General features: G+C 43.3%; 1 protein-coding gene and 1 pseudogene across 1 annotated transcript in view; both read left to right on the forward strand.

Moving 5' to 3' along the window:
• The first annotated feature begins 667 nt into the window (after window positions 1–667).
• Window positions 668–737, forward strand: LOC111826162 (annotated as a pseudogene).
• A 1,618-nt stretch (window positions 738–2,355) lies between these two features.
• The window catches only part of GNAL (G protein subunit alpha L), a 73,141-nt gene continuing 54,088 nt past the window's right edge, over window positions 2,356–21,408 (forward strand). The window contains exons 1-4 of the mRNA XM_023754260.1: window positions 2,356–2,607; window positions 2,800–2,872; window positions 3,675–3,729; window positions 3,879–3,998. Of these exons, the coding sequence (XP_023610028.1) occupies window positions 2,466–2,607; window positions 2,800–2,872; window positions 3,675–3,729; window positions 3,879–3,998 (390 nt within the window). The 5' untranslated portion in view covers window positions 2,356–2,465. The remainder of the gene's footprint in view (window positions 2,608–2,799; window positions 2,873–3,674; window positions 3,730–3,878; window positions 3,999–21,408) is intronic.

Below are 21,408 nucleotides of genomic sequence, written 5' to 3' on the forward strand. Positions count from 1 at the left end.
CTAATTTTTAACAGGTGGAAAAAATTTTTCTATATTTATAGGGAAACTAAATATCAGGCTGCCTTAAAAGTGTGGCTTCTGGGTTCTAACTTAATTCTCCCTATAAGAGTTTTCATGAGATTTGTTTTGTCCCCTTCTCTTCCCACTAACAATTCATATAAATCTTGGCATTTAAAAAGCTGACAAGTCCTTATAAACATTCCACTACACTATGCTATTTTTATATACCTTTTCTCACCTTCTGCCGAAATCCAGGTTAGATTAGGGACCTAAGACCATGGCAGTGGCAGATGGGGTGGAAGGGATAGGACAGATATTCAGGACACAGATCAACAAGATCCTACTTGGGCTGACAAGAAGGAAAATGAGTCAGGAATGACTTCCAGGTTCTGGTTGGACAGTCAGGGTGTGAGCTGGGCTGGAGAGCTGATGTGGACATAGAGCTGTGTGAACACAGTATGCAGGATGCAGTCAGCCCCACCAGGGGGCAGAGGCTGTTGTGGGTCCAAGGTGCCTCCACCCCGTGGAGGAGCGGAGATTCACCAGCCCCAGGGCAGGCGGGAAATCAAAAAGACCATCTGGTGGGAGCGGGAGGACAGGAGCTTCTCAAGGACAGACAGAGCCAGCCCCACAGAGAGGTCCAAGGAAGTCAAGACCAAAGTTCATGACGACAGAGAAGATTAGCATGGACCCAGCGCAGGGATGACTCGCAAATTCACGAAGAGTTCCACACTTTAAAACACAAACTCAAAAACCAAAGTTCACGGGTGATGTTTAGCCCCTGGGACACCACGAGTGACCATGGTGAGAGTATTTCCAGTGCAGGGGGGTGGGCCGCCAGAGGCTGAGGTATGAACAGGTGAGGCGGACAAGGGCCGCACATTCCCTTTTAACTCTTGGCAGTGGTGGGCAGGAGGAAAGTGGTGGAACTAACCAGCGACTTGCAATGAAGGAGGTGCTGTTGGTTTTACATGGGACAGAGTTGAAGGTATTTGTGCACTTGAAGGGAACAAGACAATAGGAAAGAGTTTGAAGAAAGAGGGGAGCTCAGAGGGGAGGGGACACATTGACAGGTGAAGACTGCCATGCCCCTGGGCGCAGGGGCAGCCTGGCAGGGTGCCCCACTCCCACCCCCACCCCCCTCTATCGAAGGCAGTGAAAGAATCCTGTGCAGTGCCCCGGCCCCTGGAGCCTGGAGGCCATCAGCTTGCAACAGCAACGCACAGGGCAGTGGTCTCCACAGCACCCAGTCACCTCTTTTTCCTCCTCCCCCCAGTGCAGCCAGGCTAGTGCAGAGCGCTGGCGCCCCTGGAGCTGCTGTAGCAGGAGTGGAGGGGCCTATCTCACCGTCACAGTCCATGAGGACACAGCCTGCCTCCTGCCCTCCTTTGGTCCTTGGCTACAATGCCAAGTTGGAGGCCAGAGTGCCCTCTAGAAAGGAGTACAGCTATGAGAGGACTGCCGAGGAGCGCCGGGGGCTGGGGCTAAGGACGAGAGGCAGGGGGGCGGCGTGGGTGTGCAGGAATCGTCTAGAAAGTGCGGGGAACAAAGGCGGTGCCCGGGGAGCCCTCGCAGATCCTCCTCCCTGATAGAATATGCATGATCCCGCGGCCTCCCTGCCTATGAGCAGGCGGCATCTGAAGTGTCTGAGGGGAGCGCGCGCTCGTCCACCCACTCTCCTGGGCTCGGGGTGCGAGACAGCCACCTGGCAGCGGTCGGGACCCCACGAGGGTGAGCCTCCCACGGCCGGGCCCTGAGAGGTCAGCTCCCGCCCCTGCAGCACCGTGAGCGCTAGCGTCCCTCCCATACCCCGGGCCAGCCTACCTGCCGCCCTCCCCTCCCCTTCCCTCCCGCGGGCCAGCCTCCCTTCCCTGCGCGGAGGAGCTCAAACCGCGAGGCAGCACGGGTCCCTGTGCCCCCAGGGGCGGCGTGGCGGGTTGGTGCGCACAGTCGCCCTGCGGGGTCTCGCAGCGCACTCCGTCCCTCCCGCTGCGCGCGGCCACCAGCCTGCGGGTGCGCAGGGCTGAGCACACGGCCCTCGGGGGTCCCGTCCGGAGGCTGAGCTCAGCGGAGCTGGGCGAGGGAACCTGGGCGAGCCACCCGGCTGCTCCCGCGGAGCCCGGCGGTCCGTGCCCCTTTCTCCGTTCCCTGTGTGCCGTTTACCCAGCAGATCGTCCTGGATAGTTATCTTTAACCCGTTCACTGCCACGCGTCCAAAACGAAACCATCCCCACAGGCGTCGGACTCCGTGCGTCTTCCCTGCATCCTTTCTGGTTAGGAGTTTGCGGTGGGCAGCGGGGAGGGAGCAGACCGCCGGTTCCGATCCGGACACACCGAGAGACCGGGCCATCTCTTTCAGCAGCTGGGAAGAGAGGCCACCGCAAAATCCACGCACATCCACTGCTCCCTAATTGCTTTGGGGGCAAATTCCTAACCGTGCCTGACGTCCAGTCGAGCGGGCAGGCATGGGCTGTTTGGGCAACAGCAAGACAACAGAAGACCAGGGCGTCGATGAAAAGGAAAGGCGCGAGGCCAACAAAAAGATCGAGAAGCAGTTGCAGAAGGAGCGCCTGGCTTACAAAGCGACCCACCGCCTGCTTCTACTGGGTAAGGCGGGAGGGGCGGCGGCGGCCAGGCCCGGAGCGCACAGCCCGCGACCGGCCGGCTCGGCCAGCCCAGCGCTGGCCTGGACTTGAAAATGCCTGCCTTGGAGAGGATAATTGCTCAGTGTGGGTTGGTGTGAACGATGGCAAGGGCATCCGGCTACAGATCTCAGCATTCTTTCTGTTTGTTTTGCAGGGGCTGGTGAGTCTGGGAAAAGCACTATCGTCAAACAAATGAGGATCCTGCACGTCAATGGATTTAATCCCGAGTAAGAAATGATCAATTTCGGTTTTGCTTCGAATACACCTTTTAGGGAGAAAAATATACACACTGAGTGGCCAGATTATTATGACCACCCCATCAGTACAATGAAGTAAATTAGTTATGCAAATAATAATAATAATAATAATAAAACCTTGGGAGTATTTGCTTAGGAAGTTTTCAATATTCGGTATTTTTGGAAGTGTCAATGAAGTACTGATGGGGTGATCATAATAATCTGGCCACTCAGTGTAAGAGTGTATTGTTGAATTTGGTATATTTAGGTAAATCCTTTCTCTAGGTAAAAAAAATAACTTGCTTAACAAAATATGATTTATTAAGCATTCTTGAGGTATTGATCTGCATTCTTGGTACTGCTCTGAACACACTTAACCAACATGTCAATCTATACTTTTCTCTATATCATTTGTCTGCATCTATTTTAATTCATACCTATCAACACATGGATAGATTCAAATCAAATATATTTGCAGGTGTAGCTGTATAGTTTTTATATGCAGTGTTCATGACAAGCTTGCCATGTTTTGTGCGACATGTGTGGTTGTGTAAAGCTATAGATTGTATTGTGTGCATCCAAGTTTGTTTAGAGTACAAACTAGAAAAGGGGCATGTTTTCCTTTCCCAGATAAAAACTTTGCCGATAAAAACTGTTGTTCTTGGGGTTGGTGTTGACCTCTAGGAAAACCAGTCTAGCCAGGGGCTGCAGCTGGAAATTTAAAGTTCCACCCAATTCAATCAAATCAGTGCTGATGACAAATTAAATTAATAACAATTCTCTTTTAATACAGGGAAAAGAAGCAGAAAATCCTGGACATCCGGAAAAATGTTAAAGATGCTATCGTGGTAAGGACTTTTACTTAATGGTTGTTTGCTAGAAAAGTTAAGTACTCTGCTCTCTACAACTAAGTAGACAGAAATTATACATTAGCTTATCATACATGGAGCCTGTGTTACATTCATCCACAAATATATTGTTCTTTATTTCGTTTTAGACAATTATTTCGGCGATGAGTACTATAATACCTCCAGTTCCACTGGCCAACCCAGAAAATCAATTTCGATCAGACTACATCAAGAGTATAGCCCCTATCACTGACTTTGAATATTCCCAGGTATGTAAATCCTTCCTGAAATAATTTAAGTGATGCAAGATGGAACCTTTTTTTTTTTTTTTTACCTCACCTGAAGATATGTTTACTGATTTTTAGAGAGAAACAGAGACAGGGAGACAGGGGGAGAGAGAGACAAAAAACATCGATGTGAGAGAGAAACATCAACTGGTTACCTCCCTTACGAGCCCCGACGGGGGAGCAAGCCTTCAACCTAGGTATGTGCCGTGACCAGGAATCGAACCCACAGCCTTTTGGTGTATAGGATGAGGCTCCAATCAATGGAGCCGCACCGGCCAGGGCAGAACCATTTTTAATGAAATGGCTTACTGAGAATCAATATTAACATTAATTCATGGTTAACTTCAAAAATCTAGCTCTGCTTAAAAGAAATGTTTTCCTCTGTATCAAAATATTAACATTGGTTAAAAATATTAAAAACAATACAATTATAAAAAATGCTTTTATGAATGTATTGGTGAGATTGATAACCAGGAAGACAGCATACCTTTAAGAAAAACCTATAGAACTTTTTCTTATCTGTATTTCTAAATTAACAGTTTCCAAGAGAATAAGTAAGTAGAAATTCCACAAGTAGAGAGAAGTACTCTCTGATATGTGATTGCCTCTGAGGGAAAATTAGAACAGAATTCAGTTTACTTTTAAGAGATGTGTCCTTCAGATCAAATGAGAAGAGAATGCATGCTGTAAATAATAACGTGGATTACTTCTGAACGTTTACTACATGATAGGAAAATGTAGTTCATTTTACATCTGCAGATTTAGGACTGCTTTCCTAATCACTTGGATGGTAGTATTGCTTTAAAAGGATGATATGAATATTAGTTTTCTCTTGTTTTGGAATAAACATTTCTTTATAATATTGTTTGGCAAGTAGATCAAGCATGTTTCATAGAAAAATATATTTAAATTTCTCAGAAAATCATTTTTGTTACAGTTGTGCTAAAAAAAAGCATATGTTTGTGCTGTGTATGTGTATCCATCAATAGCAGTATTTCAAAGTTTTTACTGCCTGGCATGGTGGTCTTGAGACATTTTTCATTCTCAGAATCCTCTCTTCCAAGGGAAGCTGTTGCAGAAACCAGCAGGTACAATAGGTAGGTCCTGCCCTGCTCTTACTGAAGTTCGGGCAGCGTGCACCTGCTCAGCCCTGCCCTTCTCTTCAGCACAACACTGTTGTCCTGTGGGCTCTGGATTGGGATGGCAAATAAGAATTACTTTTTTTTAGCTTTTATTTGCATCCTATAATGGGATTATTGTTTCTGATAAGCATTCCAATGTAGCCAGTGAGATCTCTAGAATTTTTAAAAAGGATTCAGGGGTAGCAAAATGGCTAGAAAAAGAGATAAGGTATCTGGCACAGCAGAGCCCACTGTTTTTCACTGAACTGTGTCTTTAATTGATTGGATGGCTTGGAGGGGGAATAAAGGGGATGATGTGGGGGTCAGGAGGATAGGTAGCGCCAAAGCAATGCTTCAGCCAGCTAGAGCTGTGGGATGTCCTCCAGCACCCTGTGACATTTTATGTAATGCGTAATCACGTCACCCCAAACCACAAGGTCCTAGCTGAAATCAGGAGTGGCATGCCCATTCAGCTTCAGATTTACACATTTATAAACACATATTTATGTTCTCAATTTTGCCCTGTCGTGTTCACCTAAAAGTAATCATAAAACATCTTATATATGGTTCTGATGTAGGAAAAAGTTATTCTTGGCATATAATGAGAAATTAGAACTAAGGTGTATTAATCAGTCACACATTTTCTTTCTTGTTCATGACAAACTCACACATGATAAACATATTCCATATTTAATCTGAAATTCAGAAACAGTAACTCTCAAGTGGATTTCTATGGAATCCAAAGCACCTAATTTGTGAACATGTTGATTAAGTTAAATCATATTATTAATTTTAAAAAATAAACTTGAGAAACCATTTCCTTTGCACACATGTATTTTCATATAGATATGTTAAGGCTACTTAAAAATGGTTATCAGAATCAAAATTAATAAAAGAGAATTGGGAACCTGAAGATGCAAATCTATAATAATAAAAGTGTAATATGCTAATTAGACCAGACAGCCGAACGACCTTCCTGAAGAAGATAGGGCTGCGAGGGCCAAGCCCCTTGCACGAATTTCGTGCATCAGGCCTCTAGTGTAATTATAATGGTCTTTCAGAGGTAATATTTTTTTGGTAGTTTTTAAGCCTAACATTCTGTTGTCATCTGTGTCTCTGTCCTTTTCAAATGAGATTATGTTGATAAAAGAGCCTATCTACACTAATAAAAGACAGAGATGCTAATTGACCTTACCTTCGCTACACCCTAAGCCACGCCCACCAGCCAATCAGAGCAACTATTTGCAAATTAACCCAACCAAGATGGTGGCCGGCAGCCACGGAGCTGTAACAAGCAGGAGGCTTGGTTGCCCAGGCGATGGAGGAAGCCAAGCTTCCCACCTGCTGTGGCTGGCTCTGAGCTCCACTCAAGGCAACAAAGTTTCAATTATAGAAGATAAATAAACCCCAGATACCTGCTTTCAGCTGGCTGTGGCCACGGAGCTGGAGCGAGCAGGAGGCTTGGGTTGCCCCTGGCGATGGAGGAAGCCAAGCTTCCCGCCCACCCTGGCCGGCTCTGAGCTCCACTCAGATACAAAGTTTCAATTATAGAAGGTAAATAAATCCCAGAATTTAAAAAAAAGAAAGAAAAAAAGGAGAGGCTGGGAGCTTCTGTCGCCGGGGGGCTTGGCCAGCCTGAAAACGGCCCTCAGCCTCTCACCCAGACTGGCCAGGCACCCCAGTGGGGAACCCCCACCCTAAAGGGGGTGTGGTCAGCCTGAAAATAGCCATCAGCCCCTCACCCAGGCTGGCCAGGCACCCCAGTGGGGACCCCCACCCTGAAGAGGGTGTGGCCAGCCTGCAAACAGCCATCAGCCCCTCACCCAGGCTGGCCAGGCACCCCAATGGGGACCCCCACCCTGAAGGGAGTGTGACCAGCCTGCAAACACCCATCAGCTCTTCAACCAGGCTGGCCAGGCACCCCAGCAGGACCCCCACCCTGATCCAGGACACCCTTCAGGGCAAACCAGCCGGCCCCCACCTGTGCACCAGGCCTCTATCCTATATAATAAAAGGGTAATATGCAAATTGACCCTAACAGCAGAACAACTGGGAATGACTGGTCACTATGACACATACTGACCACCAGGGGGCAGATGCTCAATGCAGGAGCTGTCCCCTGGTGGTCAGTGTGCTCCCACATGGGGAGCTCTGCTCAGCCACAAGCCAGGCTGATGGCTGCCAGCACAGCGGTGGTGGCAGGAGCCTCTCCTGCCTCCTCAGCAGCGCTAAGGATGTCCGACTGCAGCTTAGGTAGCTTAGGTCTGCTCCCCGCTGGTAAGTGGACATCCCCGGAGGGCTGCCAGGCTGCCAGAGGGATGTCTGACTGTCAGCTTGGGCCCGATCCCCCAGGGAGTGGGCCTAAGCCAGCAAGTGGACATCCTCTGAGGGATCCCAGACTGCAAGAGGGCATAGGCCGGGCTGAGGGACCCCCCCCCCCCGAGTGCACAAATTTTTGTGCACCAGGCCTCTAGTACTTATATAAATGAGGAAATTAATATATAAATATATAACTTTGCTTCTGAAGTGCTATTTTTATTGGATATGCATACATTTTCAGTAACATTTATTACCTGGTGCTCTGAAATATTCATTTCACTTATATTATTAAATAGCTCTTGGATTGACATTTTGATGATCCTAAGACAAATCTCTGACATATATTCATATTACTTGCTACATTTGGAGAAAATTAACTTTTACTTAAAAAATATATATTGTAAAAATCATAACAGCAGAGCTAAACCAAGAATTTTTTATGGTAAACATAGCACTAATTTACTAAATCTAGTACTTTTTGAGATCAAATCCTTGAAAGTCCTTCGGTGTCAGATTTCTCTTTTGTTCTTTCGCTCTCCCATTTGCTCTCCATTTGAATTTCAATTTAATTCTGTGAAACTTTAGTTGTACCAGAAGGAAGGCCAGCATAGAGAGTGCCTATCCAGCTAAGGGTTGCTGGGGAAGGTTCAAGAGGGCGCCAGGCTTCACAGACCTCTTAGGCCAGGTCTGTGCTGGTCTGAGAAGCCTTTAGATGAAATCCAGATGATTAAATATGGAATCTGTTTATCACTGTAGATAGCAATCCAGATGAAAGTTAATGGAGCAGCTTGGATGGGGTGGTATCATGAATGAATTAGTTGCCACTTTATAGTTTCTTCTCATGTATCCATCCAGAACGTCTTGGCTCTGGACTGGGCTCTACCCAGGACACCCTTCACTAGTTGGCACCAGGTCTTTCCATCCAGCTCATCTACCCGTGAAAATAGTCTCAGGTGATGATCATGGCAGTAATCCAATGTAGAATCAAGTAGTACATTTAATTTCTATTTCCCCTTTACTCTAGAACAATACCTCAGCCTTTCTTTATTTTATTTTTTCATGATATTGACCAAACATTTATTTTGTGGGATGTGCTTACTGTGGTTCATCTGATGCATCGTGACTAGATTTGGTTAGTACTTTGGCATCAAAAACACAGAAATGGCCTGTGTCCTTCCTAGGGAATTGGGGGCGTTAACTCTGGTCACTTAGTGAGGTGCTGTCTGCCATGTTTCTCTTCTCTTTTCCCCTTTGTAATTCATGAATGCATTTTAGGAATGTCCATTGAGGCTGTATTTTTTTTTTTTTGAGACTGACTGTATTTTTTTATCAAAATATTTACACTTTTGTTTTAGCACACTAATAAATTTTATCCACAATAAATATTTAAGGTGGGAAGCTCTTGTCAATTCTTGTGACGATTTCTAAATACTGTAGTGAAAACTAAATAGAGGGTGGACCATGATGCTGCTTTTCACATACTAAAAAGAGCATCATTGGAGGATTAGCCAGAGCAGCAACCTCTCGTCTACACCAACACACCGAGAAGTCTGAGCCAACCCTCTTCCCTAAAGTGTTTTTTCCTTATGGAAAATATTTTTGAATGGTCACAACGTAAGGCAACATATTTTTTCTTAATTTCTTGGATAAGATGTTATTGAAACTTCAAATCCTTTGAAGGTGTGTTGTCAAGGTTTTCGTTGTCATGGTTCACCTCAAATTTGGATGTATCGAAAGTTTATTACGTGGTTTACCAAAGTAGAAGTTCACTTATAAGAACACGTGGCTGTCTTCAGAAGAATATGACATCAAAAAATACCTTAGTATGAGAGCATTGTGTCCTTATCATTGCCATTTTTACATGACTCTGAGAGAAAGCATTTTGAATTTTACAGGGCTCTCTTGGGAAATGATGGAAGGAGCAGTAGGCTACTTATGTCAAATTAAGATTTAAATGAGTTGACACATGTGGTTTGTGAGAAAGGTACACTGGGGTTTTAAGAGGCAGAATAATGACTTTTACATGAGAATGTCATCCATGAATGTGTGAGCTTTTTCTTCACCTCTGAAAATAACCTCCATACTATTTTTATTCTGTCCTTTATTGTGGCATATAGATTGAAATAAATCAACTTTGTGCATAACATTCTCACAACACAAAGCAATTTTATTTTTTTAAGGTTGAAATCATGACACATCATCTCCTTTCTAAGTAAGTCAAGCTTGTTAACTGGAGGGACTTAAACTCACTCAGTATTAATTGAGTACTTACTAAGTGCTGAAGATTGACATTAAGGACAAATATACAACATGCAAACTGTATTCTTGAGAATTTTAACTTTGTCTGTGAATTTGTTTGAATAAGAAGTATTTGTTTATGGCACAAAATCCAAAAGACACAGAAGAGTGAAACGTCTCTTTCTTACTCCTCCTGACCCCAGGCACCAGATCTTGTCCCCCGAGACAATCAATGTGGCATACGAGCAATCTTTTAATCATATTTTTAGCTCATGATGAATCATCAATTATAAAATGCCATTACAGTTCATCTTATTAGTATAGAGAAAATATCTAGCCTGAATTGCTAAGTAAACATTTTTCAAGTAAAATTTTACATTAAAATAAATTGTATAGAAATCATTTTGGTGCCTAGACAAATGCCAGAGTACTTGATTATGAAACTATAGAAAGATTGTATGAGACACTCGTTAAATATTGATGTTTTGCAGTATAGAAGCTACAGACTTCATCACTCTGAGGGAAATCAAAATTATGCCGTTAACTCAAGCAGGACCCTTGGAGGGCATTTGTCCTTTTGGTTCTGCATGGCTAATAATCTGTTTCTCTAACCCAGCGGTTCTCAACCTGTGGGTCGCAACCCCTTTGGGGGTTGAACGATCCTTTCACAGGGGTCGCCTAAGACCATCGGAAAACACATATATAATTACATATTGTTTTTGTGGGAACTGTAATAAGGGTCGCGGCATTAGGAAGGTTGAGAACCACTGCTAACCACTTAGGTCTGTGCCACATGTCATCTTTCTCACACAAGTTTCCTGGTCATTCTATACCCATCCTGCATTCTTCCGTCTTGGCTTTAGGACATTCTGCCCCTCCCACACTTATTTTTCTTTCACAGACGTAGTTTGAAATTTCTACCCAAGAAAAAAACCCTGGCTTCCCTGCCGTGTGACATGCTTACCTTCGTCTGCACATCATATGCTGCCCCTCCTTCCCAGCAGTTCTTGCTCTTACCACCTGCAAAACCTACCTGCTGGTTTTTAAAATGTCCTCTACCTAAAAAGTTAAAATTCTCAAGAATACAGTTTGCATGTTGTATATTTGTCCTTAATGTCAATCTTCAGCACTTGGTAAGTACTCAATTAATACTGAGTGAGTTTAAGTCCCTCCAGTTAACAAGCTTGACTTACTTAAAAAGGAGATGATGTGTCATGATTTCAAATGTTTAACTTTTATGCCAGTTCTTTTATTTAAAGCTCACATCATGGTTAGGCATGTTGCGTTTTGCCAGTAAACATACATTTATTGAGGGTAGAAACCATCTCCTACTTGCGTGGCATGTACAGTCATGATCTGCATAACAATGTTTTGGTCAACAGTGGACGGCTTATATGACAGTGGTACCATAAGATTATAATGGAGCTGAAAATTTCCTATCGCCTAGTGATGTCGTTGCTGCCATAACACCGTAGCACAACGCATTACCCACATAATGCTGGTTTGCGGTGATGCTGGTGTAAACAAACCTACTGTACTACCAGTCGTGTAAAAGTGCAATTATGTTACTGGTTTATGTATTTACTATGCTATACTCTCTATTAGATGTACTATTTCTACTTATTAAAGAAGTTTGCTGTAAAATAGTATGCCATGTTATGCCAGCAGCAGCCTCATACATCTCATGTTACCTCATCCCTTGATTGCATAATTCCTCTTGTGCTTGATTTAATCTCGTATTGTTTTGCTCATCATGGCCCCTAAGAATACAATATCCACTGCTAATGTTGCCAGCAAGAGGCCATGTTGAGTAATTGACCTGGAAACGAAATTAAAAGTGATCAAGGACTGAAAAGGTGGAAAATAAGCAATGGTTATTACTCGCCAGTCAGGCATGTTCCATTCCACCATAGCTACGATCTTGAAGAACAATATCAAAGTGATGGAAGCTGTTAAAGGACCTACTTCATTAGAGGGAATGATACTAACAGAAATTTGAGAAGGATGTATATCAGACCTGAAGAAACTTCTAATGACCTGGATTGAAGACCAGACAGAGAAGTATGTCCCTGTCAGCACCGTGACGATCACACCCTAAACAAAAAGTATGTGATCTTGAAAGAAAAGGTTGGACCCAACGATGATGGCGAACTACCTGATAGTTCTGGGTGGTTTGAGCAATTCAAGAATCGTTATTCATTATATAACGTGAGAGTGAGGGTTTAGTCTACGAGTGCTGATGTGAAGGCAGCTGAAGAAGTTTTGGAAACTCCAGATAAGCTGTTTGTGGAGGAATGTTACCTGCCAGAGCAAATATTCAGTATGGATAAAACCTCCCTGTTCTGGAAATGGATGCCTGAAAGGACCTTCATCCATAAGGAGGCTAAGTCAATGCCAGGTTTCAAGGCTTTAATGACAGGACAGCAGTCTTGCTTTGGATCAGTGTTGCTGGCTACAAATAAAAGCCCTTTGTGATCTGACACAGTGAGAACCCCGGACCCTTCAAGTATATCAGTGAGCACACACTGGCAGTGTGCACTACAGGAGCAATAAGAGGTCATGGATGACCCAGCTCCTCTTTCAAGATGCCCTCCTGAATTGCAAGACCAACCCTGGCTGGTTTGGCTCAGTGGATCCTTCAGTCTGCAGGCTGATACTCTATCCACTGAGGTCAAGGGCACTGGTCGGGGTGCGTGCAGAAGGCAATCAATCAATGTGTTTCTCTCACATCGATGTTTCTGTCTCTCCCTCTCTCTTCCACTCTCTCTAAAAAATCAATGGAAAAATATCCTCGGGTGAGGATTAAAAATAATAATAATAATAAAATAAATTGCAAGACCAGCGAAATGGAGAAGTACTGTTTGGAGAATAACACACCTTTCAAGATGTTGCTTATTGATGGTAATCCTCCTGGACAATCCTCCTTTTATTGGTGGTTTTTTCCCCTGATATCAAAGTGGTGTTTCTCACTCCAAATGCCACCTCTTTGCTCCAATCAATGGACCAAGGAGTTATAGCAACTGTTAAGGCCTACGACCCAAGGAGGACCTTTGCCCAGTCTATTGCTACAGCTGAGGAAGACACTGAGAAGATACTGATGCAATTCTGGGAGGATTACAACATCTATGACTGCATCAGTTACCTTGCTTGGGCTTCAGGTGATGTCAGCAAGGAGTGTAGGAATGGCATTTGGTAGAAACTCAAGAGGTTCATTGATGACTTCAAAGGATTTGCCCAGAAAGAAGAAGTTTCAAAAATCAACAGTATTGTGGGCGAGATGCCAAATAACTAACCTGGGTATGGGTAAAGGTGACATTGACGAGCTCCTAGAAGTGGTTCCTGAGGAATTGACGAATGAGAAGTTATTGGAACTGAATAGGAACACATAACTGAAGAAGAGGCAAGAGAAAAGGAAACTAAGAGAAGAAAAAGAAGACACCCACCCCCACCACCACCACCACCAAGAAAATTCACAGTGAAGGGTTTAGCTGAAGCTTTTGCAGACTTCAACAAGCTCGTTAAAAAGTTCGAAAGGTTGCCCTAGCCGGTTTGGCTCAGTGGATAGAGCATCAGCCTGCAGACCAAAGGGTACTAGGTTCAATTCCGGTCAAGCACACGTACCTTAGTTGCAGGCTCTTCCCCAGCCTGGGCCCTGGTCGGGGTGTGTGCAGGAAGCAACCAATCAATGTGTTTCTCTCACATCAATGTTTCTCTCTGTCTTTCCCTCTCTCTTCCACTCTCCCTAAAAATCAATGGAAAAATACCCTCGGATGAGGATTAATCAAAAAAAAGTTTGAAAGGTTTTCATTAATAAAGAGGAATGTTCATGGTGCATTATCTGCTTATAAACAAACCTGTGAAACAAACCAAGCAAACTCTATGGACATATTTCTGAATAGAGCAAAACCTCCTCAACAAGAACCTCCGGAAGGCCCTTCAGAAGGTTCCAGAAGAAGGCATTGTGATCATAGGTGATGACAGCTCCATGCATGCACTGCCCCTGAAGACCTTCCAGTGGGACAAGACGTGGAAGTAAAAGACAGGGATCCTGATGACCCTGTGCAGTCTAGGTTAATTGTGTATGGGGGGTGGGGGTGGGGGGTGGTGTTAGTTTTTAACAAAAAGATTTTTAAGTTAAAAAATTTTTAATAGAATAAAGCTTATAGAATCTATATATATAAAAAGCCTGTGACCAGAACACCAGAACGACCAGTCACTATGACGCCCACTGCAGCTGGCCAACCAGCCTGATCAAGGGCGGGGCCAGCAGGCCAACCTTCCTCGTACCCCAGCCACCAGGCTGGCCAGGCCCCACCTGTGCATGAATTCATGCACTGGGCCTCTAGTAAGGATATAAAGAAAAATAGTTTGTATAGCTGCACCATATGTTTATATTTAAACTATTATTACAAAAGAGTCAAAAAGTTAAAAAAAAATTAAAAGTTATAAAGTTATGGTAAGCTAAGGTTAATTTATTGAAGAAAGAAGACTTTATTATTAAATCTACAGTAGTGGGCTGTAATGTCCTAGGCCTTCACATTTGCTCACCACTCACTCACTGACTCGCCCAGAATAACTTGCAGTCCTGCAAGCTCCATTCATGGTCAGTGCCCCATGCAGGTATATCATTTCTTATCTTTTATTCCATATTTTTACTGTACCTTTTCTATATTCAGATATGTTCAGATATACATAAACTTACCATTGCATTACAGTTGCCTACAATATTAGTACAGTAACATGCTGTACAGGTTTGTAGCCTAGGAGTAATAGGCTATAACCGTATAGCCTAGGTGTGCAGTAGGCTACCACCTAGATTTGTGTAAGTGTACACTCTGATGTCCTCACAATGACGAAATTGCATTTCTCAGAGTGTATCCCCATCACTGAGCAATGCATGAGTACAGTTGTGCTCAAGAAATGTGTGCTACAGTCAGGTATTTATCCAGTACTTAGGACAAAGAAAGTCTAAGTTATGCATTCTAGACTAAGAAAGTTATGAGTTAGTGAAGACACAAGCTGTATGTAACATGATATGTGTAATATATAATATGCAATATATAATTAATGAATAATAAAATATGTACTTTATTAATGCTAACGTGTGTGGGATAGACTAGAAACTCTGTAGCCATTCAGAGGAGAAGATCTGTAAGGATCATACTGCTCAGACCCAAGGCTTTGTAATAACACCTGGTAGTGGGCTTCTGGGAGGGCACTCACTATTTTCAGCAGCAGAGCAATAAGAACTAAGGACCACTGAGCCACATCGGCCAGGCTTCAAAGTTTTTTTGTTGAAAATTTACTTTCTACTCATTACTAGGATTTGTTATTGCATTCTGTGCACCAGTTTCCCATTTGTTAAACTTCTCTACCCTTCATGCTAAATAGTCATTTGTGCATACCAGGATATCAACCCAAAAATGTAGCCCCAAACATAAATAAATCATAAAGGTTGTATCAACATAAAAAGCTATTTTACTCTTCCTCAACATTAGGAATCAGAAGGCCAAATACATTTTTTAATATATTTTATTGATTTTTTACAGAGAGGAAGGAAGAGGGATAGAGAGAAACATCGATGAGAGAGAAACATCGATCAGCTGCCTCCTGCACACTCCCCACTGGGGATGTGCCTGCAACCAAGGTACATGCCCTTGACCAGAATCGAACCTAGGACTCTTGAGTCCGCAGGCCGACGCTCTATCCACTGAGCCAAACCGGTTAGGGGCGCAAATACATTTTTTATCACTCTCTTTCACTTGGGCCTCTTTTAAAAAATAAGTTTATGCCGAAACCGGTTTGGCTCAGTGGATGGGGTGTCGGCCTGCAGACTGAAAGGTCCCGGGTTTGGTTCCGGTCGGGGCATGTGCCTGGGTTGCGGCGCATCCCCGGTGGGGGTGTGCAGGAGGCAGCTGATCGATGTTTCTCTCTCATCGATGTTTCTAACTCTCTGTCTCTCTCCCTTCCTCTCTGTAAAAAATCAATAAAATATATTTTAAAAAAATAAGTTTATGATGTGTGTGGATATGTTCAGAGAATGTTAGAGCGATTTTACAAATGAGGAGCAAGAATCCCAGGGCGTTGGTGGGACTTGTCCAAGGTCACAGCACACTAAGGGCACAATCATGACTAGAAGCGACATCCCTTTCTTCCAGGACCAGTATTCTTACTACTCACGTGTCACATGACATGAAGTTCAGTGAGAACTTCCCGCTTTCAAACATACAACCTAAAATCATTGTAAATTCCCACTGTTATTCCAGCTGACCTACTTCAGAAACGGTGCCAATACTGTGCCTTCCCTGCCTGTAAAGGCCTGGGTAACAGGATTTCATGTTATTGTGCCGTATGTTCAGAATACAGCAAACACATGCTGCCTGTCATGAAAACTTTACAAAAGGCTTATACGCAGTGAGAGAGTAATCTTCTAAGCTGCATCTTCATCTGAACAGTGCAGTTGGACTGCAGAGCATGCTGAGAAAAAGAGGCTTCCCTCCTACAGTGTCATGAGATGAGAGAATAGCCTACCCTCTGCCTTTGATATAATAAGCACTTTGACTTTTTTTAATGCCTTTTTCACGCTCTTTTTTGCAAGTTCTTTAACCAAAATCAAGTAGGTAAGCTGGATGGGCACCCACATATGTTCTCAAGGTTGGCATGGATTTCCCCCTTCCCAGAGGGCTCACTTAGTCCTCACAACACCCCAGCAGGGGAGACCGTTAGTGTCCTTGTCTTACAGATGAGGAGACTGCATGCAGAGATGAAGGCCACACAGCTAGTCATGGTGGGTTCCGGTCCAGAATATGACCCTGGGCTCCACTTTTCATGCCCTCACTCTGCTGCCCGCTGGGCCCCCAAATCTCTATACCTTCCTGCCACCTTGTTTGGTACCTAAAGTTCTCATTACTAGCTTGCTTCCCACAGGTTACTGTGTTGCCTACAAACATGCTATTTGGGAAGGGAATCTCATAACCACCCATCACATATATTCAGTGAATAGTGACTATTGAAGCCGAATGGAATGACAGTTAAGACGTTTTCAACCTTAAGAAGTTTTGGCCCTGGCTGGGTAGCTCAGTTGGTTAGAGCACATTCCGATACACCAAGGTTGAGGGTTCAATCCCTGGTCAGGGTTCATATAAGAATAAACCAATGAATGCATAAATAAGTGAAACAACAAATCAATGTTTCTTTCTCTCCCTCTTCCTCTCTCTCTCTTTCACAAATCAGTTTTTTTTTTTAAGTTTTCTTTTTGACCCACTATGATTTTCATCCTTGGAACAGATGACCATAGATGAATATCAAGGAAGAGTTAAATTCTTTGGAATATCTGAACCATAACCCATTGATCGTTTTATAGATAAGGTTATTTATGTGTTCATGTTAAGACCTATTTAGTTCTGTTTTCTGTCTTGTTTTGTGTGTGTGTTTTTCTTAAAAAATAATGCTAACTGCAAACTGATTGAGCATCCACTAGATCAGGGGTCCTCAAACTGCGGCCCGCGGGCCACATGCGGCCCGCCGAAAACATTTATCCGGCCCGCCGGGTGTTTTTGCCGCCGCTGCCTGTCCTGCTTAGCAGCCGACTCGTCCTGGGCCCGCAGTGCGCATGTGTGGAATGTCTGAGGGACAGTGAACTGGCCCCCTGTTTAAAAAGTTTGAGGACCCCTGCACTAGATCATATTCAAGTCCTCAGAGGTTGTAGTCACATCTGCAGAGGCAGTATGATGTTACAGAGAAACACTGCAGAAAGAGTTAGCTTCTCCTCCCGTTGGTGTGTACCAGCAATAGAACCTTGGGAAACATCACTCAGTATCTGGGGCTGTTATTGCATCATGAGGCAAGGGATCTCTGAAAGGCTGTTCAGCCCAGAGAACCAGTAGAATTATGACAGAAGTATTATTTCATCGGTGCAATAGGTACATTGATAAAATTCATATAGAAAGTAAAAATCGGCCCTAGCTGGTTTGGCTCAGTGGATAGAGCATCGGCTCTCTGATGGAAGGGTCCTGAGTTCAGTTCCAGTCAGGGGCATGTATTTTGGTTGCAGGTTCCCTGGCCCTGGTCGGAGTGTGTGCAGGAAGCAACCAATCAATCAATGTGTCTCTCTCACATCAATGTTTCTCTGCCTCTCCCTCTTCCTTCCACTCTCTCTAAAAATCAATGGAAAAATATCCTCAGGTGAGGATTAACAAGAAAGAAAGAAAAGGAAGTAAAAATTGCTTTTCTCAAGAACCTGTTCTTACCTGTTCTCATCATGGGAGATATATACCAGTAGGAACAATTGGAGACTGCTGAAAAAACTAGAGACAGTATGTAGATGTCATGGAGGAACCAACTCTTCCTGGTCCAGTCACAGTGCAGTGAGTGGAGTGGAGAAAAGCACACTGTGGCTTGGAGAATGGGTCTCTTGGTGTTGCCAAACAGAAGGCAAGTGATTACGAGGAGTAGTTATGATGACCGTAACTTTTCTAGATACCAAATCTGTACCTCCCTAGTAGTTTGTCATTGCACCGAAAATTGCCATCATTAGATTTCTTCCCATAGGTTGCAAATATGTGGTATCCATACTATAAATCATAACTGCACATTACACTTATGTTGATATTGATGATGGCGGCAGGATGGAATAACAGTCATCCCATGAGTTAATGGATAAACTTCCTTACAGAGAGGGACCTGCTGGCAGGAGCTTGTGAGGCAGAGGCTCAGCTTCCTGGAGCAGCCTGAAAAGGGAAATTACCTGGAATATCAGGGTGTTCTTTTAGTTCACTGGGATCTTCCTCCAGCTATTGTGCAAACAATCAGATCTAGTAGTCACTCACTTCTTTCAGGTGCAGAAATGCAGGAGTTGGAAATAGAAGTATGGGAATGATTGGATCATTCATTCATTCAAGTAGAATTTTCTGAACACCTCAAAGGTGAGCTTTAGGGTAGCCAGGAAACTGGAAAATGACAGTGAACCAGAGTCCCTGCCCCGAAGGATAGCTTATCCACCAAACTTTTGCTGAAGTCGGCCAGTTTCACTTGAATACTCTTGCAGTGTTATTCATTTCCTTGCATCATATTGTAAAAACCTAATTGTGTGTCATTAAGAAAAATCAAGATGGAAAATAGTAACCTGGGATTATTTTTTCCACTCCCCTGAAGAAGGGTTGTGCAGCTTACTAAGCCAGTGCGAGATGTCTTTAGTAATTTGTTGCTGTTGTGCTATATATACCATCAGAACCTGGTACATTAGCTCAGTTAGTACCTTTTTACAGCTTTGGATTTTATATTATTACTAGAGGCCCGGTGCACGGGTTCGTGCACATTGGAAGGAAATTAATTAGAAGAAATATTTTAGAGGCTGGGGAGGGACTGCAGGAGATTGGCCAGCCAGGGAGGGACCATGAGAGGTCTCCAGGGCATGTCCGGCCCTTCTCGCCCAGTCCCCATCCGCTGGACCCCAGCAGTTGGAGTATCTGCCCCCTGGTGGTCAGTGCACATCATAGTGACTGGTCTAATGGTCAAACAGTTGGACACTTAGCATATTAACCTTTTATATATAGAGACTAGAGGCCCAATGCACGAAATTCGTGCATGGGTAGGGTACCTAGGCCTGGCTGGCAATCAGGGCCAATTTGTGGGGCAACCAGCAGGGCAATTGGGGGCCCCGCTGGCACCCGCCTTGACTGGCCTGGGGCCTGCGGGCTGGGGGCAGCCCCACCAGTGAGAGTCTGCCCCCTGGTGGTCAGTGTGCCTCATAGCAACCAGTCGCTCCACCATTCGGTCAATTTGCATATTAGGCTTTTATTGTATAGGATTCTTTCTTAGGATCTCAGATGGTTTTTGTTACATTTCTTGGGTGTGGTATAAACATAACTCTGTGTTAAGCTTCTATTTTTAATCTTTTAATTTCTTTTCATGTGCTGTTACTTAAAATTATTCTATAGGGATTTGAAACCACTCCCTGCAGGAAAGGAATTTTGCATTGTCACATTCATGGTCTCTTGTGAATTCTGTTTATATACTTGAATTGTAATACATAAGGCCTTCTTTATGCCCCTAATATTTACAAAAGGATAAGTTTTTGTCAAATTTAAGATGTGTTAACTCTGGATATTTAAATATTTAAGGTCTTCGAAAAATAAGTGCTTACCGATTTGTTGCAGGAACCTGTTCGCCTCTTTAAAATAAAAATCTTTCAGCTGTAAATTGGAGGATGGGTCCTCTATCCAAACAGCTTTTCAAAACCATTCTGATTGGCCCCAGTAAAGTGTAGTGCAGTGGAATGAGCCCCAGATTCAAAAGAGTTGAGTCAGTTTCAGCCAGACACAACCTTTGCCACCTTGCCTTTGTAAAATAGGAATAGTAACGCCTTCCTAAAGGACTTGCTCTGAAAAATGAATTAGAATGCATTCTAAAAACTTGATAAGTTAAAAAAAACATGCTTAATGTGAGTTATTAGTGTTGGCCAAGTTCAAATACTAGACACAGAAAGGGACTTGAATTACAATGCAAATTGGAAAAAACACAGACTTTGACATACTTCATTGCTAACCTGTTACTTAGGAAGCCATAAATAAACAAGGTGTAAATGACTGAACACAGTCTACTAATAGCTACCCCTACCAGGTGTCTTTGCATTTTAACCCACTCAGAGCCTGTGACTACAAGATTGATATTCTGTATTCTACAAGTTAAATTTTAAATATCAACCAGTAAATGACTAAAACATACCAGTGGTTTTTATAGCTTTTTCAAATTAAGAATTTAAATGTAGGGGAAATACTTTTTAATCAACTTTTACTCTATATTCAACATGCCATGTGTGTGGTCATTCAAATAAAGCATTCCCTGACTTACTCATAAAAACATGGGTTTTGGAACACCTGACCATTGAACTACAGCTCTGAACGACTCAAAATTCTTTCGTGTCTCCAGTCAGGGAGCCCAGCCTAGTATTGAGAAAGCCTTACTATGCAACCTTAAATAATACAGAATTTCTGAAATTGCCATGTATCTTATAATAGATATGCACATTTAATGTGATAGCATCCTCCTTCCATACACCCCACACCCTCAAAAATCTATTCTTAAAGCAGTACTACATCAAGAACGGAGAAAACACAGCATTTTATGGAAAATTAAACATCATATTGCTTCCAAAAAAGAAAAGAGCAGTTGTAGACATTTCCTTGACTAATTGCATAATTCTTTAAAAACATCATTTTACATAATGAACAAATTAATTATTGAGTTCTTTGAAGATAAACCTTGCCTTCTGTGAGAATGATAGACTGCTTTGTGATGTATACATAATTAAGGGGACCAGAAGGCTGTGTTGATGAGTAACATTGTGTTAGAAATAACACAAATGCCCACTAACAGGACAATGGATAGAGAAATGTAGAATACCCACACAATGAGGTATAAGCAGTGACAAGGAATGAATTATACCACACCACAACATGGATGGATTTCTCAGTATTTTAATGTTGAATGAAAAAACTCAAGTGTTGGAAAGGTATATGTAATCTAATACCCTTCTGTACAGTTCAAAAACAAGCAAAACTAAACACTGTATTATTTCAGCAAACATATATCTTTGATTAAAAAAAATTTCTTAAAGAGAAGAGAACAATCGTCACAGGATAGAGGAGAGGAGGCAGAGAGGGAACACGTAGGTAAAAGTCAGTTATTGGCCATGTCTAGTGGAGGAGGGGGTT

This window comes from Myotis lucifugus, unplaced genomic scaffold (assembly GCF_000147115.1).
Source record: "Myotis lucifugus unplaced genomic scaffold, Myoluc2.0 scaffold_58, whole genome shotgun sequence".
NCBI classification, from domain to species: domain Eukaryota; kingdom Metazoa; phylum Chordata; class Mammalia; order Chiroptera; family Vespertilionidae; genus Myotis; species Myotis lucifugus.